This window comes from Mustela nivalis, assembly GCF_964662115.1.
Source record: "Mustela nivalis genome assembly, chromosome: 12".
Lineage (NCBI taxonomy): Eukaryota > Metazoa > Chordata > Mammalia > Carnivora > Mustelidae > Mustela > Mustela nivalis.
The window spans coordinates 6,121,994-6,146,708 of NC_139031.1; the positions used below are offsets into that span (position 1 = coordinate 6,121,994).

The following is a 24,715-nucleotide window of genomic DNA, read 5'->3' on the forward strand; positions in this document are numbered from 1 at the left end:
ATTCCAAGTGACCTCAATGTAAAGGAAACACAAATCTTGAATAAGAGCAATTTCTTATCTTACATATAAAGCAAAGAGTGTCCCTGACTGTTCTATTTTAGTGGTTCCCACTGTCTATAGGGTAGAATTCCGGCTCAGCCCAGCACCAGGTTCCCTCCATCTGAGCCTAACTCACCTTCCTAACTTCAGCCAGACCTGGAATCTCCACTGCAGACAGATTAGTGTAACTGCAATCACTGAACATATCTTGCACCTTTCTTCCCTCTACAAACCCAACCTTTAGATTCCCCGACTCTGCCTATTTCCTCCTACCTACTTAGTCTACCCGCCCATCAGGTTCCTATTCACATTCTGTCTCTTTCGGGAGGAATTTCCTAACCACCTACTCTTAGCATTTCTCCTTCCCCTGAGCAAGGAAGACTTTGCATCCCTCATGGAGCTGGAGGTACTCAGGAAGCCTATGCTGATTGGCTTATTTTATAAAATTCCTTCACCATCACCCACTCCCCCAACACACACACACACACACACACACACACACACACACTATGCAGTAAGTTTTTCACAGGCACTTAATTATTTCATTCAATATACATTTATTGTTTGTTTTGTATGTGCTTGGTGCACAGTGATCCTAAGACATGGAAAACAAAACCACTATTTTAAAGGAGATTAAAATCTAGCAGGAGGTGACAGGCATCAATGACATGAGGTGACAGGCATCAGTGACACAGTGCAATGATAGAACTGGGTCCAGAGAAAAATGAGATCCGAATGAGCACTTGGATGGAAAACACAGAGGGAGTAGGAACCAGAAATGCTGAGGTAGTAAATATATACACAATAAATACTCCCATTTGGCAGCCCCAAAATCAAATGTCTCCCAGAGGGTACAGGAGGTGTCAGACTGTGGTGTTCTTCAGAGCATCACACCCTGTAAGCAGAAGGGCTCCTGGAATGATGCTATTTTGAGTCATTCATTCCAAAAATACCGAGAACTTATGAAATGCCAGATGCAGCTCCACTGTCCCAGCTGGGGATACAGCAAACAGTAAAGTCAGCATAATGTGAATACATAAATGTGAGAATTTTATATAGTAGTAAGGGCTGGCAAGAAAATAAAGCAGGATGATGGGATAGAGTAATGGGGGCAAATCTTTGGACTTCTAACCACTATTCTGCCAATGGCAAGCAATATACTCCACACCCAGTCCTAGGTCAAGACTGCTTTTAGTTAATATCACAAAACAGCAACAAAGGAAGATACTAATAATAGACCAAGCTACTACCTCCAGTGGAGCCCCAGTCTTCCAGGCTGGAGCCAAACATGGACATATATCCTCACAATGGGACTTAGAATAAGTCCTATTCTTAGAATAAGAATGTCTTAGAATAAGACATTCCATCCAACCTAGTTGTTGCCACTCATTTGCAAGATATCTAACCTGCCACTTAGTTTTTCAATCACTTTATTTCATCTTTGGATAACCTTCTAATTTCCCAGGTTAGAAAACTGATGCACTTGGGAAGGGTGAGCATTTTTTGAGACACCTTGCAAACAAGATTAGAATCAAGAGTGAAAAGTTCCAGTCCCGTGTTTTCAATTAGCAGTTGGGCCTAAACAGGACATGAAATCTCTCCCCTACCTTCCAGATGTTTGCATTTCTCTCTTCTCCCATTAAAAGTCAAGAAAGCCTAGGGGAACCTGGGTGGCTCAGTCAGTTAAGCGACCGACTCTTGATTTCAGCTCAGGTCATGATCTCAGGGTCCTGAGGTCGAGCCCTGCATCAGGCTCTGCCCATGAAGCCTGTTTTTTTTTTTTCTTTCTTTTTTTTTTTTTTTTCCATGAAGCCTGTTTAAGATTCTCTCTCTCCCTCTGCCTTTGCCCCTTTCCCGCTTGCTCTCTCTCAAAAACAAAAAATAAAATAAAATGTGGTAACAAAAGCTAAGAAAGCCTACAACTAAATGGAACAGCTTGACATCAACCTCAAGTTACTAATTCCAATCTTCAATGCCAATTGAAATTACATTTTGCTCCCCAAACTAGGATTAACTGGAACTCATCAGGGGATATTACCTGAGAGTAAGAGCCATTTCCTTTAGTTCTTTGATATCCCCTATAGTGCTTAACAGGAGGCTGGCAGAGTTCACCTTCGATCTTTCTTTACTTAGTTTCCATTGAGCTTTATTTGTCTTAGACTGTTTACTTTGTTTCAACTGTTAAATGCATCACTGCCGCTTGTAAGGGGAGGGAGTCTGGAAGAGAGGCTTAAGCAAAGAGCAACTTCTTTTGTTAACTCAGTCCTTCCCAGCCTTTTCAGGAGAAGCTACAGCGTGAAAATAACCTTATTATCCTTTCTCTCTTTTGTCTATGGGACGATCCTTCCAGGCTTGTCCTAGTTCCTGAAGTCAAATCTGGGGGAGAACTCCTTGGGAAATGTGGTCACTTCATGTTCATCCTGTATCCTGCCACCTTCCTCACGGTAAACCACTGATCACGTATTTATCAACCTTTTTTTTTTTTTTCTTTTTAAAAGAGAGACTCAATACACACTTGAAAATAATGTGGAAGGAATTCCCTCCCTGCCAAAGAAGCAATCCTCAAGAACTGGCAACAGGCAGCAAAGGACATCCAGAAAGATCTTAGTCCCAAAAGGCTGCCACTGTCTCCCAGTCAAATGCCTACAACCAAGGGGTCTTTTGACACTGCCTCGGAGCTCTAGCAGTCCTGTCAAACCCACTTAACTCTACCGTCAAGCACTTTCTCCCACCTTTTGTTCCAACTCACAGCCTCCTGCCCCAAGCCTGAAGGACGTTTATGGAAGATGCTTCCGGGCGATGCTACAAGGAGGAGGTAGGCTAGCAACTTTAAGTGGGCCGGAAATATGCCAGATGCCTTCTCTTTTTCTTCTTGGGCATTTCCTGGTTAGGGGGATCCATGCAGTCAGGGCTAATCCCTGCCCCTTGGCTTCCGCTACGTCTTAACCAGCCTTAAAACACGCAGGGCCTCTTCCAAAGTCCCGACGGAGGAGTGGGAAAACAGGAAGCCCCTTTACACTGCGCGGGTCACCCACCCCCGCATCAACCGAGCGGGCCCTGGGCAGAGGGCAGCTCGGCCAGCGGGAGAGGGAGGGGGCCAAGGAGGCCGCTCGGGGCTCGGAGCCAGCGCGGTCGGTCCTCCGTGCGGCACCCGTGGGGAAAAGGCCGTCCGGGTGCGGAGGAAGAGGCGGCGGGCGAGCGGGCGAGTGCTTCCCTGCAGAGCTGGCTCATCTGCGGGGGACTCCGCCCGCACCGCCCGTCTCGCGGGAGCCCAGGTCAGGCATCTACCGGAGGGGAGAGGGCGGCCCCAGGGCCCTTCCAGGCCTCCCTTCCCCGACTCCCTGGGCTCCAGGGCCCCGCTTGCGCTGGCCGGTGCTGACCCCGCCACTGCCTCCAGTCCGCCCCCTTCCCCCGCGGCCAGGCCTGTGAATGCCGCCGTCGCGACCACCTTGGGGACCGGGGCCCCCGGACGGAGAGCGCGCACGGCCGGGCAAGGGATCTTCCACGTCGGGGGAGCGGTAAAGCTCCCGGGGCCCAGGGAGGCGAGCGGCGGGGACTAGCGCCGTACGGAGCGAACCGCTTTACGGCAGCCGCCGGGCGCAGGCGGCGGGGCATCACGGGAAGCGTAGTCCGGCCCGGTTAAGCGGCTCTCAAACCGCTATTGGCTCCCGAAACGCGAGGCCCTGATTGGACGCCGAGCAGCTCGCTCTCTGCTCTTCCCACCTGGCTCCAGCGCAGTTCTCAGGTAGCTCCCGCGCCACGCTCTCCCAGACCCGGCCCGGAGGGCACACCGTCCACCCTGGGCAATGACAGTGCCTGAACTTGCGTCTGTTTCCTCGCACTTTTAGGGCCAGTGTCAGCCTTGAAGGTTTCAGATTTTATTTAACATAGGAGTGAGATGCTTTATTTTTTTTTTCCTTAAATATTCATTCAAAAAACATCATTGCTTGCCTACCACATGCCAGGCACTGTGCAAGGTTTGGGAATGCAAAGCTGAATGAAACAAAACTTTGCCTTCGAGGAGCTTAAATAAAAAATCAAGCAAATATAGTTTATATTTTAATTTTTTATAATACTTTATTGCCCCACTGATCGTTGCATATTTGGATTACCAACCCTGAGCAGGTCTGAGTAACCATTTTCCATTACATTATGGAATTCTGCTTTTCCAGCCAGGGTTGAATAGTGCTAAACTCGGCAGGGGTCAAGGAGAATACCTTTTCTAGAAAGGTGAGATCTCTAGCTCCCAGCGCAGCCATAGCTATCCATCTGTGTACATACCTTGGAGAGCTGCATTTCTGCCCTGAGTTATCCCTGTCTCCTTATAATAAATTCTTGCTTTGGGATTTAAACATTGGAGGTGAGGTGGTTGAGACAGCTCGGGCTGGAAAATGAGTTTCTGCATGAAAGGTACAGAAAGATGGGGCAGTATCTGGAGGGAAATGGATCGAAAGAGGAGACTAAGATGTGAGACACGAGATCCTCTTTCTGCTGTTGATGGGAAGGGAACTGATGGTTAAGCCCGGTGGTTGGCGGGGTGGGGTTGGGATGCAAGGACCCAAGACCAAGAGGATCCAGGACCACAGTACCAAGGGCTTTTCCAGGAGTAGGGATACTTCTAGATGACATCACAAGGGAAGAAAGAGAAGACAGAGTGGTTGTCGGTTTGGTTCGTAGATTTGCTATAGATTTTCCCATCTGATGACATCTCTGTGGGACAAGGTCATCTCATGAAAACAGAGGGGAGGTGGGAAAGAGAAGGCATGCATTGTCATTGCAGAGAACAGCAAACAGAGTTTATGGGGCAACAGAAGAGGTAGAATGGCCAAGTTGAATTAAAGGCCTGTTTGAGGTTTGTGATCACAAATACAAGGTAAGAACAGTCTATCTGCAAAATTCTGTCTAGAAGCAGAAACTTGGGCAGATATCTGGGTTGGAATGTTGCCAGGGGAGTATGAATGGGGTTAGAAAACAGGGATTTAATGGGACTTTCCCTGGAGTGATTCATAATGATAGAAAAGTGGTTCTCAGTTCCAGTTAGGGGCATGTGGAATTACCCACGAGGTTTCCAAAGAATCTGATTTAATGGGTTCAGGATGGGGTCTGGGCCTTGGCAGGGTTTCAAAAGCCACTCTGGTGGTTCCAATGAGCAGTGGATGCTGAGAATCACCACGCAGACCATGACTCCTAAGGGGAGACAGGAGGGAGCTACTCAAAAGTGAGGCCCTGGTGGGCTCAGTGAATTTGGAATAAAGGACAGTGTGGGGTGCCCGAGCAAACAGGCTGGAAGGACAGGAAGTCCCGATCCGTAAGTAAATATGTGGAAGCGTTTGAAAAGGGCAGAGTTGTGGAGTGAAGGGGAAGGTCAGTGGACGTAAGGGGGTGAGAACTGAATGCATCATCCACACGGACATAGTGTCTGCAACAAAAACTATGGCCCCACAAGCTGAACTCCTCTCTGGATGAGGGGAATGGCAGTTGGACGCAGGAGAGAGTGGGGCAGAACTGGTCCGATGAAGCCATGCACCAGAGAACTTCAGACTTTGTGTGCAACCTGCTGATGTGCGAACAGAGGATATGCATGGGAAGTGACTCACCCAAGTTCACCAGCAGGCAGAGTAACAAGCCTCCTGAAGACAGTCCTCAGGCTGGTGGAGAACAGGGCTCAGACGCACCCTGCCCCCCTATCCCCCCCTCCCCCTGTCCCCAGAAGCAGACTCTACACACAGACTTGCTGCCAATGTCACTTTATTTGGAAAATGCTGGTACCAGGGCAAGGAGTGGGAGGGTCGGTACAAGAGGGGGAGGAATTCAGTGCCTCTGAGCCCTGTGATGGCATGAAGGGTGGAGGCGGCCTTGAACCGCGGAATCCTCAGTGCTTTGAGAAATCCCCTCCTGGAGGACAGATGAGGGGGACAGGCACTAGCAAGGAGACAGTGGTTAGGAGGTCCTGAAGGGAGGCGGCAAGAGGGAGGCAGGGGCGCAAACTGGCAGGAGAAGAAGACCCGCACGGACGAAGGCCGGAGAAAGGCCAGCTCTTGCTCTGCCCTCCCCCGCGGCCGTATCACTGGCCCTGCACCTGTTTCTCGCACCGGGCCCAGTGCGGCCTCGGGCACCTAACGAGAACCAGGCACCTCTCACACCTGCGCTCTCACCAAACCCTCCCAACAAGCCTGTGCACCATGTCAGCCAGGCGGTGAGACCGAGGTCACCGACGCTCGGCATGGAAGGAAGAGACGGGCTGCTAAGAGGCCGCCCTGATGGACTCCAAACCCCCAAGCATGCGTACGATTGCAGAAGAACCCAGCGAGAGAGCCGAGAAGGGGAAGGAAGCGCGTCAGAAGGGTCAAGAAGGAGGAATCCCAGGGTGGCCTGCAAGCTGGGTAACGGGTCGCCCTTCGGAAGCCCCGCCCCGTCCCCGCCCCCAGGAGCACCCCCTAGGCCCCGCCCCAGCCGGGCCCCGCCCAGACCCACCGAGGCAGGCGCTGCACTGGCAGCTGCGGATGGCGGGCAGCACCACGGGCTCCGTGCGGCCGCCGGGACAGCGCAGGGTCAGGACCCGCACGGGGCTCTCCGGGTCCAAGCTGTAGCTGCAGCATCCGCACTGGCTCAGCAGGTACGGCTCCTGCGGGAGGGGGGGGGGGGCGTGGCTGAGCTAGGTGGGGGCCAAACTCGTTTGCCCAAAACACCCGCCTTCCCTCTTGCGGCCTTTCCCAGCGGGCGGGCGAGATCCCAGCACTCCGCGCCCAGAAGGGCAGCCAAGTCGGGGAGGTGCAGGGGTGGGCCTTTTGGGTCAGAGGAGAGCAAGTGCAGGGCAAAGCTCTGTCCGTCTTGTGGTCTTCTGGGACGTGCTCATAACGCCTTGCCAGGAATGTCTGGGAGGAGGCTGTGTGTCCCCGGTCTGGCTGGGCTGTGATTTCAGAGCCTAACTTAGCTCCTAATGTATGCCTTTCCTGTTCGTGTCCTGGTGGGCCCACAGCAGGAGAAGAGGCCCCTGGCAGGGATGGAGCCCTGCAGTGGGGGAGGGGGGAGCCCAACCCCAGGGGAGGGTCACAGGGCCAAGCAGCAGGTGGAGGCCACCATGGTGGTGAACTCAGCCATGGCTCTGACCGCATCCTCTTGAGATTGACCGGGTCCCTGCTGTCCCCTGGATTTGCCCAGGCCAAGGCCCACCGTGGGAGGCCCTCAGGGGCGCACCTCAGGCATGACGTTGGTGCTGGACGGGCAGTGCCCACTGCAGTAGCTCACTTCTACCTGGTCCAGGTGGCAGGGGCCCTTGGTGAGGTTGCGCAGCTCGGTGAGATGCCTGCAGGAGGCTGACTGCTCCTCTGTGGGGGCAGGGAGGGAGTGCAGGAGGTGGGGGCAGGGCACAGAGTGAAGGCCAACAGAGGGGACTGTGTGTGAAGGGGACAGAGCATGTGGCCTGAGGGCCATCTGTGGCTGTTGGGGCAGGGGTGGCGAGGGACCATGAGGCAGCCCTGGGGGTCTCCGCTCCGCAGATCCCCATGGCAGGCAGCACTGAGGAAGGCAGGCCTCCTAGGGTGGGCATGGGGGAAGTTTGGGAGAAGGGCCCAGAGCAGGGAGAGGCACCGCGGGAAGTACCCCAGGTCCCCCGCATACCCAGAGTCTCTTGGCGGCAAGTGGGACAGCAGCTCCCTGGTTCCTGCACGGTCACCTCACCCTGCAGAGGGAGTGGTCCCCAGCCCCCTCAGGAGGATGGCCCCAGGACCCCCTAAGACCCGCCTCTGGGAGCGACCCAGGAAGGAACCCAGGGAGCCGCTCTGCGAAGGCAGCGGGCTGCTGGTGGGTACCTGGGCACAGGTGAGGGGGGGGCAGTGCTGGGTGCAGACACTCCTCCCGTGGAGGCAGCGGCAGCTCTCACAGGCTTCCTGCCATTCGGATCCAGGCTGCGGAGACGGAGGAGAGCCTCCTCTCCATCTTCAGCTCCATCTCTCTGCTGGTGAGACTTTTCTACACTACTCCCCCCTCCCTGAAGCCAGCTGCCAGAGACGGGAGTCAGCAACAGGAGTTTCAGGAGGGAGGTGGGCCGATGGAGCCCAGAGACTGACTGCCCCAGCGGGATGGTCCGTGGCCAATGGCCCAGCAGCCGGCTGCTGCAGGGTCTGATGTAGGGGGAGGAGCCCTCGGACAGGAGCGAGGCCTGGGTGGGGGAGGGCTGGATGGCACAAGGGGGCTGTGGTGTCTCACCGGGTGGGGATGCCCATGGCGCCAGCACTCGCAGCGGTCCGGGGGCACGCAGTGGCCCGCGTGGCTACGCAAGTGCCCGTGCCGGCACACGCACCCCGGGGCCTGCCCCATGCGGCAGGTGCCCCAAGTCTCTGTGACATTGGGCTCCTGGCACGTCCGTTCACATGGCCCCAGCTCCCCAGGAGGCACCTGCTGCCACATTTCTCCAGAAGGACACTCTGCCAGGGAAGACCCCACCCACCCCACCACTCAGGTCAGCCCTGGGTCCAGGCTTGATTCTCCCCCCCACACACCAGGCACCCCTAGAGCCCCTCCTCCCTCCTCTAGTGCTGCCCACTCGGCTCCAGCAGCCTCTGCACTTCCAGGCCTCCACACACTGCCCTTATCTGCCTTTTCAAATACCAGCAGGGCCTAACCCGCATCCTGCCTTCTCCAGGAAGCCATCCCTGACTAGTCCTGCCCACCTTGACCTCTCTTCTTTGGGCACCGAGTCCCCATCCTGTGGGTGCAGCCTGCTTGTCAGCGGGCCAGAAACAGTCTCTTGTCTCTGTTCTGGCGGGTGAGTCTGCCCTCAGCAGCCAGGCTTGAGTGCTCAAGGCTCACCTTTCCTGTGTGTCTCTGAAACCACACAGAGCGCACTGGGACAAGGCTGGGCTCAGATGAGCCCTTAGCAAAGCCTGTTGATTGTGACCAGATGGGGGCAAAACAGCACAGGGCAGACCCCAAGGGGACTGGCGCAATGGGGACTGCCAGGCAAGAGTCCTATTTTAGCTCACCGTCTCAACCTTTGCTACCTCTGCAGGAAAGGAAGCCTCCGCCTCCTGCATTGCTCACAGCCCTGCTCTGGGCTCGCACAGGAATGCCTCCCACACCGTGTGGACAGAACAGGGAAGGGGCTTCTTGAAAGAGCCAGCATTGCCTCTGCCCTCAGCAGGGCAACCACCCACCCCTGGCTTTGGAAGGACGGCAGGGGCCTGGACAGCCACATCTCACCGTGACAGTCAGCTGGAGAGCAGTTGAAGGCTCCATCTCGGCAGATACTGGGAAGACGGAAGCTTGGGTTTGGATACCTCCCAGGTCCTGCTTCCCACCCCCTGTTCTCAGCAGCCCTGCCCTCCACCCCTCCCCACCCTCGTCCCCCCTTGCCCTCACCAGCGGGTGCAGTTCCAGGCCAGCACAGTCCCTGGGGGAAGCTCCCGGGCCTGCTCCTCAAGGGGCAAGGTCTGGCCCCACGGCAGAGACATCTGGGTGCAGGGGCACGCGGCGGGCGGCACACATGTGCCGTTGTGCAACAGCTGAGGCAGCGCAGGCTGCAGTTAGACTCAGACCCACTTCTCCTCCTCCCCCACCTGCTGGCTCCGCACGACAGGACTGGGGACATGGCACCCAGACGTACCTGCTGTCCAGGGCAGCCGCAGCCCAGCTGGCAGGGTTCCCGCACGCAGGGGGCACCAGGTTGCAGATGCGAGCAGAGGCGCGGGCACGTGGTGGCACAGGCTCTGAGCACCTGGCCAGGTGGGCAGTCTGTGGGGGGAGCACAGACAGTGGGATGGAGTCCTGGGGAAGGGACTGCCTCACCACTGGCCCCCTGCCCTGGCTAGCGCCAGACGGGACCAGGGGGCCTAGCTCAGCCATCCCAGAGGGAAGGGCAGGTACCCACCATCCAGGCGCTCACCAGGGCAGGGCTCCAGGTTACATCCCCGCCTTTGCTCTGTGTCCTGGGCCTCGCATGGCCCCCCCGCAGGTCCCTCCTCGCAGCTCCTATGCCGCTCCATGGTGCCCCCACCGCAGGGAGCAGAGCAGCTGCTCCAGGATGACCATGGCCCAAGGACTGGGCACTCGCGGTGTGGGCATATCAGGGACCCATTGAGACAGGTGCTGTGGACAGGAGTCAAGGAAAACAGAGTCTTTGTTTCCCAGGAATGCCCATAACCCTGACCTGCCCCAAGCCTCCCACCCGCAGCTCCCTAGCACGCCCCCCCCCCCAGCCACCAGCAGGCAACCATACCAGTTATTGCAACCCAGCTGTGCCACCTCGCCGGGGGCCACCACCCATGAGGCATTGGGGCTGGGAAGGCCACAGCGGCAGGAGGAGATGGGCACGCAGAGCCCATCCTGGATCAGCTGGCCAGGAGGGCAGCGGCAGCCTGGGGTGGGGTGGGGTGGGGAAGACAAGCACAACCCGGCTCCAGCAGGCACACGAAGGATCCCTGGTTCCCTCCGGCAGCCAGTTGGGAGTCCAAAGCGTCAGACTGATGCTGGAGCACCCTCCCCCACTCCCAGTCCCCACTTGACCTGTTCTTCACACTGTTTCCACTGCGGGAGCACAGGAAGGGGTTGCTCTAGCCCTCCCTGTGTGGGCACTACCCCAGGAAGCCCTGAGGCTGTCTGAGAGTGTCCTCATGGACACAGCCCGGCTTGGCTGAGGCTCGCTCCATGCGAGAGCCTGACTCACTTGCTGAAAGCGACCCAAGGATCCACTCTCCTGCCCTATAACCCACGATCCGGTATATGAGCACACCCGCCCACAGGTCTCCTGCTCTCTGGCTGCAGGAAGGCAGCAAAGCGGGCTGCCCTGGTCAGGGGCCCTAGGGGCCCCAGGCTGGGTTGCTAGCACGGCCTGGCTACCTGGGCGGCACGGTCCCTGCAGACACTGCACGCGGTCCCAGAGGTCAGCACAGCTTCTGGGACACCGGTTGGCACAGTCAAGGGTGGGCACGGTGTCCCGGGCTTCGCAGCTCTCCCCTGAGGGCCAGAAGGTAAATGTCTGTGTTGGGGGCCAATGCTCAGGCCCCAGGACAGCCCCTTGCCCTCCCCCGCATGCCTCCAGGAGCAGAGGCAGCACTGCCCCGGCCCTCGCGAAGCTATCTTATACCGCACAGCCCCCAGCCCCTCCCCCAGATGCCGTCACGGGGGTTACCTGGGCAGGGCCCCACGTTGCAGCTCTCAGTCTGAGCCCATGGCCCCCGGCAGCCCCCTCTAGGGGGGCCCCCTGCCTCTCTCCAGCGCAGTCGGAATCCCCCACTGCAGGGCACCTGGCAGGCACTCCAGGGCTCCCAAGGACTCCACTGGCATAAGTCTGGGGAGATAAAATGGAAGTCAGAACCCAGTGCCCACCTGCCCTCTGCCTCTTGCTTCCAGCCCAATAAACAGCATGGCCCAGCCCTACTCTCATTTCAGGCTCCCTCCTGCCCTGTTGGTCTTTGCCGCTCCTCATTACCATGGCAGGCCCTAGGGTCCGGGCAGAGGCGTTGCTGGCTGAGTGGTGCGGTGCAGAGCTCTGGGTCCCCAGCCCATGGCCTCCCTGTCTCAGGGTCCAGACACAGGCGATGGCGGTGCTGCTCCGAAGCCAGCCAGGGGGCCAAGGTCGGGGAGGGACCAGCTGGGTGCTGAGACCAGCGCTCCTCTAGGGCAGTCCTGGAGGCAGGGGCCAGCAGGCCAGCAGGCAGGCAGGGCCCACAGGGTGACCACTCGGACCACCCACTCAGAGGCAGAAGACCTAGGAAGGGCAGCGAGTGGGCACGGTTCCCAGGGACCCGACCCCAGACCACAGACCCCAGACCCCAGTGGATGGGAAGGGAGGAGCCGAGTTATGAACAGGGAGGGCTGGAAATGGGAAAGGCTGTAGCAGGTTGCAGAGCTAGGTTGGGGGGCCCACAGTCCTGGTTTGCCTGGGACTGTCCAGGTCCTAGTACTTAGATTTCCAGACTCGGGAACCCCCTGCCAGTCCCAGCAACTGGGGACAGCTGGTCTCCCAAGTGCAGCGAGCGTTACCGTGACAGCCCTGGCTGGTGCACTGCAGCTCCCCGCGCTGGCACTCACTGCGGGAAGGGAGCTCAGGGTAAGACTGGCGATGCAAGACTCAGCCCAGAGCAGGGGGGGGGGGGGCTGGTGGGAGGTGACCCGAGCCCGATGAGATTAGGGTTGGACCTGGGCCCTGGGGGATTTCCCTGTGGGGCCTCCTGCTGGCCTCCATTCCCTGGCCCCAGCCCTCTGAAGCCGCCTCCCTGCCCCCCTCGCTCACCACTCCTTGCAGCCCAGGCGCAGGCGGTCCCCAGGGGCCAGGGTCAGCCTGGCTCCTTCCCCTGCGAGGTGCAGGCAGCTACACTGCTCTGGGGGAATGCAGCCCCCGTCCTGCTCCAGCAGCCCCTGACAGCAGAAGGGGACACTGCGATGGGGCTGCGTGGCAGCCATCTCTACCTCCCCTAGCGCCATACCGTGTCTGCTCACGGCTGGTGCACGCGATGATTTGCCGGCAAATGGGTGGGCACGTGGCCACGAGGCAGAAGGGAGGGACTCCTCAGAGGCATCATGCAGAGGGGATGGAGTGCGGCAGGCCCCCCCTTCTCCTGGGGTGCCCCCCAGCTCCACCCCTCACCTCAGGGCAGTAGCAGCCAGGCTGGCAGGGCGGTAGGTCCTGGCAGAGCCGATGGCTCAGATGTGTGGTGCAGAGCCCGGTGCAGGGGGAGCCACAGGCCTGGAACTCAAAGGGAGGGGTGCAGCTGTCTCCTGTCGGGGAACAGAGCTGATGGGGGGCCGTCTGGAGACACCATCCACCGCCCACGCCCGGAGCACAGAGTACACGATCCCCTCGGAGCCCCCTGGGGGTCTCCCTGTAGGAGCGCAAGCCTGCCGCTGTACTGCCCTAAGGACTGTCTGGTGTCACCCCATCAAGCGCCCACTCGGCCCCCAGGGTGGCCTCTAGGGAGGGTCATGATGGTTGGGGCTCTGAGAGCCAGGTGGCTGCGTGGAGGATGGGGCCTTCGGGGAGCAAGGGGCCGGCCAGACGCTCCCGGGGTGGGCGGATGGGAGGCAGGAGGGTGGCTACCACAGGACGTGGGCAGGTCTGTGCCCCAGGGTGCAGGTCCAAGGGGACAAAGCCTGCAGCTCCCAAGTGGGGGAAATCACAGCAGAGCCAGGCGGGGAGAGGAGCAGCGGGACGCAAGAGGAGCGGAGGGGGAGGCGGCCGAGTAACTGGGCTGCGGAGGGCAGGGGTCTGGGCGAGCAAGGACACCTGCTCTGAGGGCCTGGGGGCATGGAGAGGAGCCAGGAGGCCCTGCCAGGGCTCAGCTGTCTGGCTTCTCGCTCCCGGGGGGCCTCACCTGAGCAGTTGGCAGTGGGGCAGGGCCGAAAGTGGCCGTCCAGTCGTGTGCAGGCAGAGCCCTCCCCGGCCCGGCCCGCTCTAGGCGCCGGACCCTGGTGCCGGTAGCGCTGCTGGACCAGCACCTGGCACGAGCACCGCGTCCAGCTGCTCCAGCTGCTCCAGACGCATTCCTCTAGGGACCAAGGTGGGGGGGTGCTGGCCAGGCTCCTCCAGCCTCTCCCCTCCCTCCCCTCCCCTCCACTCCACTCTCATCCCCGTCCCAGCCAACACCCTGCACAGGAAAAGGGCAAAAGGGAGCCAGGAATTCAGACAAGTCCTAGTCCGCTGTGTGCCCTGTCACCCAGGGGCACATCCCAGTGAGCTCAGAGGGAGAGATGGTGAGAAGAGGAAAGAGCTAGACAAAGCACTGGGGAGATAGCTCCGTGTTTGCGGGGGGAAATCTGGGCTTTGGGGAGCCACGTTACTCCCTGAATTTTCCTGAGGCAGGAAATCAGGGCAGGGGGCTTTTGCTGCCCAGTGCACACTCACCCAGGCAGGGCCCCGGGTAGCAGGCCTGGGTGTCCAGGTGCAGGAATGTGCCGTTGCAAGTGTGATCAGCTTCGGCCAGTGGGCAGGGGCAGGACCCAGAGCGGGAGGCCAGGCCTGAGCCGCAGCTGCGGGAACAGGGTCCCCACGGGCCCCAGGAGCAAGCCTCCAGCAGCCCCAGGCAAGGCTGCCAACCACAGCGCTGCGTCTGGGTGTCAGGGCCCACGCAGGGGGTCCCCCTGTGGCTGGGGGCCAAGCCCGTGCAGACCCGGGTACGAACCTGGTTTCCACCTCCACAGGAGACAGGACATTCAGACCAGGGGGACCAGAGCGTCCAGGCCCCAGGTACTGTGGGAGGGCACAGGTGAGGTTAGAGAAGCCAGAAGGAGCAGAGGTCCCCAGGGACGGTTGGGCCCTTCATGGCAGAGGGAGTGGCAGCACCTCCCTTTCTTCCCTCCTGGGAGGAACATGTGATAGGGAGCAAGCAAATGGCTGCCTGAGGCTGGGGGAGGGGGGGACTGGGATGAAACCCCAAACCTGCACACTCCACGTCTTCACATATGATGCCCTCTGGGGTGCAGGAGCTGAGGGGAGGGAGCTGGACTCAGGTCTGCTGTCCCCCAGCAGGACCTGACAGACCCCCCCCCTCCCGCCCCAGGCTTACCACTGTCGGCATTCGCCCTGCAGCCAGCTGTCCCCCAGAGTGTGGAGGCGGGCACCGTGCTGGCACAGGGGCGGGCACGGGGGCTGAGGGCAGGGCTGGCTCTGGGACTGCTCCTCCCGACACTCCGGGGCCCATGAGCCCGATGTGGAGGACCTGGGTGGGGCCCAGGGCAGAGAAGCTGAGAGGTGGCCCCAGGGCCTTCACCACTCATCCATCTCCTGGTGACACACGTGACACACAAACCTGGGGTGGCTAAAGAAAGCAAGGATAACCAGGGACAAAAGCTGGGGCCAGGGCACAGAGGATGTGCCACCGGGGGGGCGGGATCCAGGAGCTCTGTATCAGAGAGGGAGACTGAGTCCAGGCCGTGGGAGACTGGGGCTGGGGGAGGTGACGCTAGCCTAGCCCAGCCCCATACCGGAAGCGGCTCTGCTGTCCCTCAGGCCCGCACGAGCGGCTGCAGGGACTCCAGGCTGACCAGCGGCTCCAGGAGCAGTGCGCAGGTGGCGGGCAGGGCTGAGCTGTGCAGGAGAGCCGCCCCGCATGGCAGGTGCAGGTGCCGCAGGCCTCCTGGTGCCTGCTGCCCGGGGCCCAGCTCTGGCCCTGGGCATCTGTGCACTCACAGTGCCCAATCGGCACACAGCCACCGTCCTGCTCCAGGAAGCCTGTGGGGGAGGCAGCCCTCCAGAGCTGTGCCGGCACCCGGGTCCCACCTGCCTTCCTACCGCACCGTGGGGCCGCCCCCACCCTACCGTCAGAGCAGCGGCAGCCCGGCTGGCAGGCCTGGCCGTCCTGACACGCGAGCCCCTCCTGGAGATCTGAGCAGCGGCGGGGGCAGCGGTTGGCACAGCTGACCATCTTCATGCCTGCTGGGCAGCCCTCCTCTAAGCAGAGGGGAAGGACCAGAGTCAAAAGGGCTCATTTGCGCCGGGGCTCAGAAGCCCTCTGTCTGCCTGCCGGGGAACCACTCTTAACCTCCACGAAGCTATACTCTCATCCTTCTCCCCATTTTGGTGACCATGGAAACATGGGGCCTTGGGGAGACCCCTGGGATTGGGATGTTCTGCAAGACAGGGAGCCCTTCTTACCTACCTGGGGGTCCTAGCACCCAGCCTAGAACCCAGTAAGTGTCTGAGCTGGACTGAATTTGTGCATCTAAGAACATGTTCACCTACACGTGTCCGGCTGGAGGGGACAGGAGAGCAGAAGGTCTTAGAGTAACCAAGGTCCATGGGGTCAGGGAGCTCAGAAAGACCAATAAGGGGGCACCTGGGTGGCTCAGTGGGTTAAAGCCTCTGCCTTCAGCTCAGGTCATGATCTCAGGGTTCCTGGGATGGAGCCCGGAATCAGAATCTGGCTCTCTGCTCAGCGGGGAGCCTGCTTCCTTCCCTCTCTCTCTGCCTGCCTCCCTGCCTACTTGTGATCTCTCTCTGTCAAATAAATAAATAAAATCTTTAAAAAAAAAAAAAAAAAAAGATCTCTCTTTAAAAAAAAAAGAAGCAAAGAAAGAAAGAAAGACCAATAAGGAGCCAAAGCTGGGCGGGCCGTGTCTGGCTCCGCCCACATGCCAGGAGCAGGCGCGTTTGTTCCTCACTATAACCCTCAAATCCTCTGGAAATCTCCACCGGCTGGGGCTGGGTGTGGGGCTGGGCGATCCTTCGGGAGCTGGAGGGTGGGCAAAACTGGGAGAACGAGTTCTAGTGCAGGGCGGAGGCAGGCAGGGGCATGGATCCTAGCAGCTCTGCCTCCGCCACAGCGAGCTCCCGCCTAGCGCTGCCTCCTGCCATCTACCCCTGCAGGGCCCTAGTTTTCCCAGCTGGTCACTGAGTGTCTCCATCACGAGATGTGGTGGGAGTTGAATTAGGGTTGGGAGGGAAGAGCTGTGCAGAGCGCAAAGGCCACCAGGGATGCCATGTCCCCACTGCCGTACCACAGGGCAAGGGATTGCAGAGCCGAGAGTGGTGCCTCTCCCCAACACAGGGGGCACCCCCATTCTTGGGTGGGGGGCTGGAGCAGCTGCGGCTCCTCAGGGATCGGCCCCCTCCACAGCTCCGGTCACACCAGGACCAGGGACTCCAGCGTGACCAGCCTCCAGGCACTGCATGGCAGAGAGAAAGGCCACATGAGGGGTCTGGCTCAGGCACAGGTGCCCCCCCACCACCATGTACCAGGAGACCAGGACAGGGTCCTGCGCTAACACAGAAGCGCCACAGGGAGGGGCCCGGGAAGGGCACACACTGGTCCCCAGCAGCCCTCCTCACCCGGGCAAGCCCGCAGGTTGCAGAAGCGGCGTTCCTGGTAAGCGGTGAGAATGTCGGGGCACCAGTGCCCGCCGGGCCCCGGGGGACGGTAGGCCCGCAGGCGGCGCTGCTGGCCCACCCCGCAGCTTCGGGAGCAAGGTTCCCATGGGGCCCAGGCGGTCCAGGAACAGTTTCCAGCCACACAGCCAGGGCTGGAGCATGGGGGCAGCTCTGCGGGCGGGGACAGGACAGGACGGAAGGGAGAGCTGGAGCCAGCCTTGACTCCCCCGCCTCAGCCCGAGTGCAGACCCCCGCATCACCCAGGCCACCGGGCCCTCCTCCAGACCTTCAGGGTCTTGTTTCGGATCTGATACTGGCTGCTGTGGGTGTTTGGCAACTAGGATTCACGGGGCCTCGGTCCCAGACTCACCAGGATGCTGAGGGGCGGGGGAGGACTGGCCCGTGTGGGCAGGGCTCCCCATCAGCTGCATGGGCTGGTTCAGAGCACCCCGGGTCCAGAGTCACACATGGACTCCGGGTCCAGAGTCACACATGGACTCCTGACTCGACCTCAGGCTGAGAAATCGGTATTTGCTCCAAGGGTATGAGATGTTGGGGTTGGAAGGTTGGACATGGCTTGGGGGTCAGAATGAGCTGCTGGAGGGAGGATGCTGGGCTTAGAGGGGACGGCCGGGGATCCGACATGGGTCAGGGTCAGAGCTCAAGGCTGGAAGGCACACCTGTGCAGGAGGGCAGGTTGCAAGGGCGCTCCTGGGAAGGGTCCCCGCTGGTGCAGTTTGCCAGGCAGAGGCGAGTGCGGCTGCGCCAAGCAGGGTGGGTGGGGTCTGTGCAGGTGTGAGAGCAAGGGGACCACGGGGACCACGGGCCCCAGCCGCCTACAGGGAGAGGAGGGAGAGGCATCTCCTGTTGAGTCAGCTCTGGGCTCCTGGCCTCCCAGAAAGAAGGGCTGGGGAGGGAGGGGGCTCTGGGCTTGTTTTCCCAAAAGGCGGCCGTGTGTGAGCGGTAAGGGAAGCCTGGGCGGGGGGGACCCATGGAGTCTGGGCTACCTGGAAGGCTTGTCACTGGCTCCACTGTGGACCCTCCAGCCCCTGTGCCAAAGAAAAGCCGAGTTCTAAACCCACCACTCCCTGATTCAGTCCTTCCCTCCGCTGGGTCTCCCATGAACCGTCCAGGCCCCGAGCACAGCCAGACTAGCCCTTCCTGCTTCCCTCACCTGGGCAGTCCGGGCTGGGGCAGTACTTGAGGTCCTGGAGGGGCCCTCCGCAGCCCTGGCTGCCTGGAGCAGGGGAGGGCTGCGCACACTGGCGGCGGCGGGTTCGGGTGCCCAGCCCACCACAAGAGCGGGAGCATGGGCCCCATGGCCCCCAAGGACCGAAGTGATCACTAGCCTTGGAGCAGTCCGCCATGGAGCAAGACAGCCTCCCATGCACACAGGAGCTGCGGAAAGGCATGGGGGTGAGGGGCCGGGCAGGACAGACCCTGGGAGAGAGGGGTGGGCAAGGGTCTCCACCCCGAAGAGTGAAGAGACAGCCACGGTCGGTCTGGCTGGGCAGGGGCAGGGCAGCCAGTGCCTCCCCCTCCCTGGGCTCCAAATGTCCCCCACTCTCACCACCCCCTTACCAGTTCCTGCAGCCCATACGAAGGCTCTGGCCTGAGCCCAGCTCATCCCCAGGCCCAAGGGTCTGACTGCCCTCTCCCAGAATGGGGGGCCGAGCCGCAGGGTCAGCGCCAGCCGTTCCCAGCTCCTGTAGCAGCGCCGCGGTGAGCACGCAGGGGCACTCCTGGCAGGGTGGGAGCAGAGGGGAAGTGGCCATTGCACAGGCCCAGGGTGGCTCCCTGCACCTGGGCACTGCTGCGAAGGGGGGCGGGGAGGAGGTGCATGGGAGGCTGGGGGGTCCCCGGAAGAGCAAGTGGGGCTCTCTGAGTTGGGGGCATGAATGTGAGAGACTAGTGGCCATAAGCTTGGCCCGAGACAGCCAGAGGCTTTCCTGCAAACAACACTTAGCTAGGACCCAGGCAGGGTCAGCAGAGGCCCTTACAGGGTGGGACTTGGAGGGGTCAGGGAAGTGGAAAGAGCCTCAGCCAGGAATCGGACACCTGGTTCCCAGCTTTACGGTAACTGGGTCCCTTTCCTTCCCTGTGGCTCTCGCGGCAGCATCAGCTCTATGTCAAGCAGGTGGCTGCTCAGACCCTTCCGGGCATGGCATTCTGGAACTCTGGGTGGGGGCAGCCACTGGACACTGGCTTCAGGATTAGGATTAAAGACCGGAAACGACGGGCGCCTGGGTGGCTCAGTGGGTTAAAGCCTCTGCCTTTGGCTCAGGTTGTGATCCCAGGGTCCTGGCATTCTGCTCTGCTTCCTCTCCTCTCTCTCTCTCTGCCTGCCTCTCTGCCTACTTGTGATCTCTCTCTGTCAAATAAATAAAATCTTAAAAAAAAAAAAAAAGGACTGGGAACGAAATCCCCACGCCCCTGGAGAGCTCAGCAGAGCGCAGCGGGCACCTGCCTGCTGTCTGGACCCCATGGCAGGAGACCAGGAATCTGGGGCCAGGCAGAGTCCAGCTGAGGGTTTGCTTCCCCAGTGGGGTGGCGCAGGGGGCAGTCAGGACCCACAATTCCCGGCTGTGGCCTGGATGGTGTGGGACACATGGGGCGTGGCAGGAAATTGGCCTGGGGAGCAGGGGGAGCACCCGGCCACACGCCAGTCACGGGTGGCTCCTCGCTGGATGCCATGCGGGAGCCGGGCGCCAGGGAGAGCCACTGCGGAAGAGCAGGAGCCCAGACCAGGCCCCGTTCCGGAAGCCAGGGACATCCTACGGTGGTGTCACCCCAGCTGTCCACTGCCTGACCCACCAGGCAGCTGAGGCTACAGAGAGCCTCGCAGGCCAAACACTCGCCTGGGGTCACGTGAGGGAGAGGGGTGCTGTCCAGAGGACAGGTTCTGCAGGGGTGAGCGGCTGCAGGTGAGAGGGAGGAAAGGCAGTGGAGGGGAGGGGAGGGAGGGGGGCCTTGGGCTCCGCGCTGCACGGGCTCTGACCTGGACACAGGACAAGCGGTGCTGGAAGGTGCCCATGGGGCAGTGGCAGCCCTCCTCGCAGCCAGCAGAGAAGCAGCCAACCTGCTGAGTGACGTGGGCACAGGAGAAGGGGCACCCCTCGCCGGGCGGGCACTCCCGGTACAGACGTCCGGCCGGGCAGCCTGCCTCTGGGGCAACACTTGGGTCAAGGCCCAGCTCTGGCCCGCGCTGCCCAGAGCGGTTACTGCTATACCCACCCCATGCCCCCATGACCTGCTTCCTCACCCCAGCACCCACCCTCCCGTGGCTCCCCAGTTGTACCCACGACAGCCTCCCTGGGGTGTGCCCCTCAGGACCAGTGTCACACCCTCCTACAGGTTCCCCTCCCTGAATCTGGCTACTTCCTCCTGCACTTGCTCCAGGGAGAGGGCAGCCCACAGGGATGGGGTGAAGAGGTCAAAGACACCCCTGAATCCATGTCAAAGACCGACATGGGAATCCGAGTTAAGTCAGAGCGTCAAGAGCAGAACCGGGTTGGGGCTCACCTCGGCAGACCTGGGTGTGGCAGGTGCGGCTCTGGCGGGCAGGCCCAGGGCAGGGGGGCCGGGCACATCTCCGGGAGCGGAGTTGCTCCCCCCCTCCGCAGGAGACACTGCAGTCTTCCCAGGGCCCCCAGGAGCCCCACATCCCAGGACCAGGGCAGCCAGGCACCTCCCGGCACTGCAGGGTGCCCTCCATACAGGTGCTGGGGACAGGGAGGGGGACCTCAGAAGACAGGACCCCGGCCACCTCCCCACTGGGGCCCTACTGCCCGGCTCGGCAGCCTACTCCCCACCCTGCTTCCCTGGGCTCACCAGTTGTCACAGGGCCCAGTCACCACCTCTCCGGGTTCCAGCCTCTCCCAGGAGCTGAGCCCAGGCCCTGCGGACCGGCTCTGGTTCTCAGGGATCCCTGAAGGCATGAGTGGGGGGTGGGACTCCAGGTAGCTCAGGGTGCCCCCCACCCTGAGTCCCTCCGCCTAGCCCACTGCCTTCTACCTCCCTCCCTATCATTCTTCAGCCCCTGGTGCTCCTGGGCCTGGGAGATGGAAGCCCGAACCCGGGGCAGGCCCGGGACGCCGTGGGAGGTCCGGGAGATGAACGCCCGGAGCATCGCAGGGGACAGGCGGCCCGTCCCCATCCTGCCGCTCCAGGCTGGGCCCCATGGGCAGAGGCCAGGCAGGCAGGCACTGCAGCGCCTCGGGGGGAGAGGGTCCCTGGCAGAGGACAAGGGGAAGCACTGACCCATGGCTCCAGGCTGGTAGTGGCAGCGGCAGCGGGCGGGAGGCACACAAAGGCCATCCTGCGACAGCTGGCCGGGGGGGCACCCACAGCTGGGCCGGCAGCCCGCCGGACCTGGCTGGCACATGCTCCCAGGAGACAGGTCCTGGCAGGCGCGGGGACAGGGCCACCCGCATGGGAGAAGACTCTGGCCACCCCCACAGTCTGTGGCAGGAAGGAAGCAAAGACAGTGAATGCTGAGCGGGGCCCAGCCGGAGGGATCCCCGCAGGCAGGTGGCCAGCCCTCTGGCCACACCCCCCCACCAGCTCTGGCCTTCCACCTGGCCCCAGGATTACAGGGTGAGTGATCTAAGGGCCACCCCAAGAAGGAAAGGACGTGCAGGTATATACTGGGGCCAACGGTCAGAGGCAGTGTCTCCCTAGCCTTCTAAGGGACCCTCCCAGACCTCTGCAGAAGCCCTCACCTGGGCATTGTGTGGAATTATCCTGGCAGGGGCGACTCTGCCTGTAGCCCCCAGGGCAGGGCCTGCCTCCCTCAGGGGTGGGGGGCCAGATACACTCCCGACTTCGCTGGGACTGCCCCACGCACGGGTCACAGGGAGACCACAGTCCCCATGGGCTCCAGACTCCATCCGCTGTGCCAGGAAGACAGAACCAGCTGTGCCAGGAGGACTAGGAGGCGCCCAGCCCACTGAGGTTTGAGCAGACTAGTGGGGGCATCTCACCTGGGCAGTCAGGGGAGGTGGGGCAGCTCTCCTTCTGATGCTGGGCCCCTGCCCCCCCTGCTTCACCAGAGCATGGGGTGCCCCCGTGCTGAGGAGCGGGGCAGGCGCAAGCCCTGGAGCGGGTCCTCGTCTGACCCCTGCAGGGCTGGGAGCACGCCGTCCACTCCGACCACGAACACCAGCCACCCGGCACTGCAGGGGACGATGGAAGGGCACTGGGGCACAGGCATGCCTTCCCCAATTCCAGCCCTCTCAGTGGCCCTGGCCACTTTTCCTCGCCTCCCTCTGAGCTGGGACATACGTACCTGGGCAAGGCAGGTCTGTGCAGTTCAGCCTCCCCTCTGAGCAGGTGCTGGGCAGGGCACACAGGCACGGGAAGGAGAGCAGCAGCTCAGCCCTGCCCCTGCCTCCACGCGCACCCCTCCTAAGCTGCCTCTTCCCTTCCCCTTCCCCCCATGCTCCCCTTTCCCTTCAGGGTCTCAGATGCCCCCGCCAGTCACTCTCCAGAGCATCTAGACCCTACTGTCTGTCCTATTCAGGGACCCCTCAGCTGTCCCGTGGGCTCCCTGCTGGTCACTGGCTGGTGTGTCCTACTGGGGAATGAACCACAGGCCATCTGCTGCTGATAGGGGCCAGACAGTGAGGAGGAACACCGTGCTTGCCACCCTTCCGTCCCCTCTGAGCACACACGCAGCTTGCCATGTCTCCCAGAGGGCAGACACAGCAATCTGGCTGCCTCGGTTTCCCCACCCATCCGTGCCTGCCTGCATCTCCTCGGGGATCATGGGAGTCTAACCTGCAGCAGCTGAGACCCAGGAGAGCTCAGGTGCAGCCTGCCCCCCTCTAGGCCCCCGCAGCTGCCCACGAGTCCGCCTCACCAGTAGTTGCAGCTGTCGGGCCCGGGACGCCGAGCCCCCGGCCGGTGCCGCTCCCCGCTCAGCAGGTCCAGGCAGCCGCAGTGGCTGGGCGGCACGCAGAGGGCCCCGTCGGCACTCAGCACCTGGCCCGGTGGGCAGTAGCAGCCGGGCTGGCAGTGCCACACACAGTGCTGGGGGGGCCACAGGGGAAGGCACGGGTCAGCAGGAGACGGGGCCGAGGGCGCTAGGAGGGGTGCTCTGCGGAGTGGGCGCGGAGCCACAGGGAAAGATGAAGGGAAGGAGGCACGAGATGAAGGAGGCAGAGTGGGGCAGGCGGGGAAGCTGTCGAGCTCTGGCTCACAGACACTACCTTCAAACACAGTTTCTCCCTCCTCCCCACCCCAGCGCAGAAGTGGGGAGGGGGGACGAGAGCCTTCAGGAAGGCCCTGGTGGCTGGGGGGAGGGTGTCCTCCAAATGTGAACCCTGTGGAGGATTCCATGGGGGACCTGGCCAGTACCTGAGAACCAAGGCATCTCCCAGACCTCCCCAGAACCTAGGACAGCACCACAGAAAGCTGGCTGAGGGCACGGGGTCACCTGGGAAGGAGCTGGGGTCCCCTGGGGAAGCCAGGAGTCAGGCCCAGACACTCTTCCCCTCCCTGCTCAGCCCCTGTAGCGCCTCCCTGACCGCTCTTAGACGCCCGCGCAGGGCCTCATGGCACCATCCCTCGGACATCCCTGCTTCGGGTCTGTTCCTCTCCACACTGCAGGCTCCCTGGTGCCATCGGACCTTGTGCGCCTGCGTGCCTCTGTCCCTCTCCATGGTGCTGGCCAGGCGTTGAGGGACGTCGCCCCAACCAGCACACCAATGCATACACGCGTGCACACGTACTCTCACACTCAGGGTCCACACACTGAAATGCTCGTGGTGTTTAGGATGATCTAGTGGGATGATTCCTTCATAGGTGTTTATGTTCTTTTTGTAATAAAATTCAGGAAGGCCTGACATAGTGAATGCAAGGTTGCTGGATGAGACTCAGACAGCCTCTGGAACAAACAGGAGCCAGCCCGGTGGGCACAGATCCCACTCCTCTCCACCAGTGTGAGGCGGCCCCAGGTCCAAAGGGGTCATGACCCAAAGCTGTAACCTCCCCTCCTGCAAAAGGAACCCTTGGGGCCGGAGGTCAGGTGGAGGTTCGTTCCGAGGGAGCTGGACTCACCAAGAGGTCGTCACAGGAGCGAGGACAGGCAGGGCCACAAGGGCTGTACTCCGCCCCCTCAATGGCGGTGCAGTTGGTCACTGGGGAAGGGACAGGAAGGGCTGAGAGCTGTGTGGGTGGTCCACTCCAGCCCGTCTCTCCAGAATGCTCCTTGCCCCTTGTCCCCCCATCCTGGCCGGTACCTGGGCACGGCAGAGCCTGGCAGACCTCTCCTTGGGCCCGAGGTCCCTCGCAGTAATCCCCCAGGCCCTGGGGTGGAGGCTGATCACAGGCTCGCAGCCGGCTCCGCAGGCCTCCCCCACAGCTCCGGCTACAGCTGGACCAGGGCCCCCAGGGCCCCCAGCCCCCAGCTCCTGGGAAGACAACAAAGGAAGCCGTTCTTGGGGTGGGGGTGGGGGTCGGCGGGGGGCCAGCCGGTACAAGACAGCGGGTATCCCCAGAGCGCGGAGGGCACCATCCTGGGCACCAGGGGACTCACGGTCACACCCTGGCAGGAGGCAAGGTTCTTCCTCAGCATCAGGGCCTGGGCAAAGTGGGGTAGGCCAGGTTGGTGGGGATGGCAGGGCCAGGGCGGACGGGTCCATGGTGGGAGGCCCGGAGCAGAAGCGGTGCCGGTGGCGTCGGGCAGGGCCACAGGAGGCTGAGCACTCGCTCCATGGGGTCCAGGGTGACCACGTGGGCTGACCTGGGGTGCACAGGAGGGAAAGGCAGAGCGGGGACGGAGTGAGCGTGGGCTGGAGGCACTGGCCTAGGCAGAGCGTCCCTCCCCCCCCACACTCCCACCAAGCTTTCCTCCCCTGATAGGGAGCTGGCAGG

At 61.3% G+C, this 24,715-nt stretch overlaps 2 protein-coding genes across 2 annotated transcripts in view; both read right to left on the reverse strand.

The window, feature by feature from the left end:
* Positions 1-4,003, reverse strand: part of ZNF862 (zinc finger protein 862) — a 33,970-nt gene extending 29,967 nt beyond the window's left edge. Inside the window, exon 1 of the mRNA XM_082693586.1 lies at positions 2,772-4,003. The gene's annotated coding sequence lies outside the window, so the exon portion shown is untranslated. The remainder of the gene's footprint in view (positions 1-2,771) is intronic.
* A 1,767-nt stretch (positions 4,004-5,770) lies between these two features.
* LOC309845472 (SCO-spondin-like) overlaps positions 5,771-24,715 on the reverse strand; it is a 53,277-nt gene continuing 34,332 nt past the window's right edge. The window contains exons 64-103 of the mRNA XM_082693505.1: positions 24,378-24,584; positions 24,082-24,252; positions 23,900-23,979; positions 22,701-22,870; positions 22,128-22,174; positions 21,823-22,014; positions 21,562-21,732; positions 21,101-21,301; positions 20,672-20,768; positions 20,363-20,562; positions 19,839-20,005; positions 18,422-18,582; positions 18,015-18,238; positions 17,848-17,889; positions 17,521-17,676; positions 16,802-17,011; positions 16,471-16,638; positions 15,293-15,424; positions 14,959-15,205; positions 14,541-14,693; positions 14,414-14,460; positions 13,880-14,224; positions 13,350-13,523; positions 12,626-12,756; positions 12,272-12,396; positions 12,022-12,068; positions 11,468-11,746; positions 11,168-11,326; positions 10,876-10,992; positions 10,256-10,394; positions 9,908-10,125; positions 9,644-9,771; positions 9,400-9,542; positions 9,241-9,287; positions 8,248-8,465; positions 7,851-7,946; positions 7,660-7,720; positions 7,237-7,367; positions 6,514-6,664; positions 5,771-5,934 (exon numbers count right to left, since the gene is read on the reverse strand). Coding sequence (XP_082549631.1) covers positions 5,912-5,934; positions 6,514-6,664; positions 7,237-7,367; positions 7,660-7,720; positions 7,851-7,946; positions 8,248-8,465; positions 9,241-9,287; positions 9,400-9,542; positions 9,644-9,771; positions 9,908-10,125; positions 10,256-10,394; positions 10,876-10,992; positions 11,168-11,326; positions 11,468-11,746; positions 12,022-12,068; positions 12,272-12,396; positions 12,626-12,756; positions 13,350-13,523; positions 13,880-14,224; positions 14,414-14,460; positions 14,541-14,693; positions 14,959-15,205; positions 15,293-15,424; positions 16,471-16,638; positions 16,802-17,011; positions 17,521-17,676; positions 17,848-17,889; positions 18,015-18,238; positions 18,422-18,582; positions 19,839-20,005; positions 20,363-20,562; positions 20,672-20,768; positions 21,101-21,301; positions 21,562-21,732; positions 21,823-22,014; positions 22,128-22,174; positions 22,701-22,870; positions 23,900-23,979; positions 24,082-24,252; positions 24,378-24,584 — 5,975 coding nt within the window. The 3' untranslated portion in view covers positions 5,771-5,911. The remainder of the gene's footprint in view (positions 5,935-6,513; positions 6,665-7,236; positions 7,368-7,659; positions 7,721-7,850; positions 7,947-8,247; positions 8,466-9,240; positions 9,288-9,399; positions 9,543-9,643; positions 9,772-9,907; positions 10,126-10,255; positions 10,395-10,875; positions 10,993-11,167; positions 11,327-11,467; positions 11,747-12,021; positions 12,069-12,271; positions 12,397-12,625; positions 12,757-13,349; positions 13,524-13,879; positions 14,225-14,413; positions 14,461-14,540; positions 14,694-14,958; positions 15,206-15,292; positions 15,425-16,470; positions 16,639-16,801; positions 17,012-17,520; positions 17,677-17,847; positions 17,890-18,014; positions 18,239-18,421; positions 18,583-19,838; positions 20,006-20,362; positions 20,563-20,671; positions 20,769-21,100; positions 21,302-21,561; positions 21,733-21,822; positions 22,015-22,127; positions 22,175-22,700; positions 22,871-23,899; positions 23,980-24,081; positions 24,253-24,377; positions 24,585-24,715) is intronic.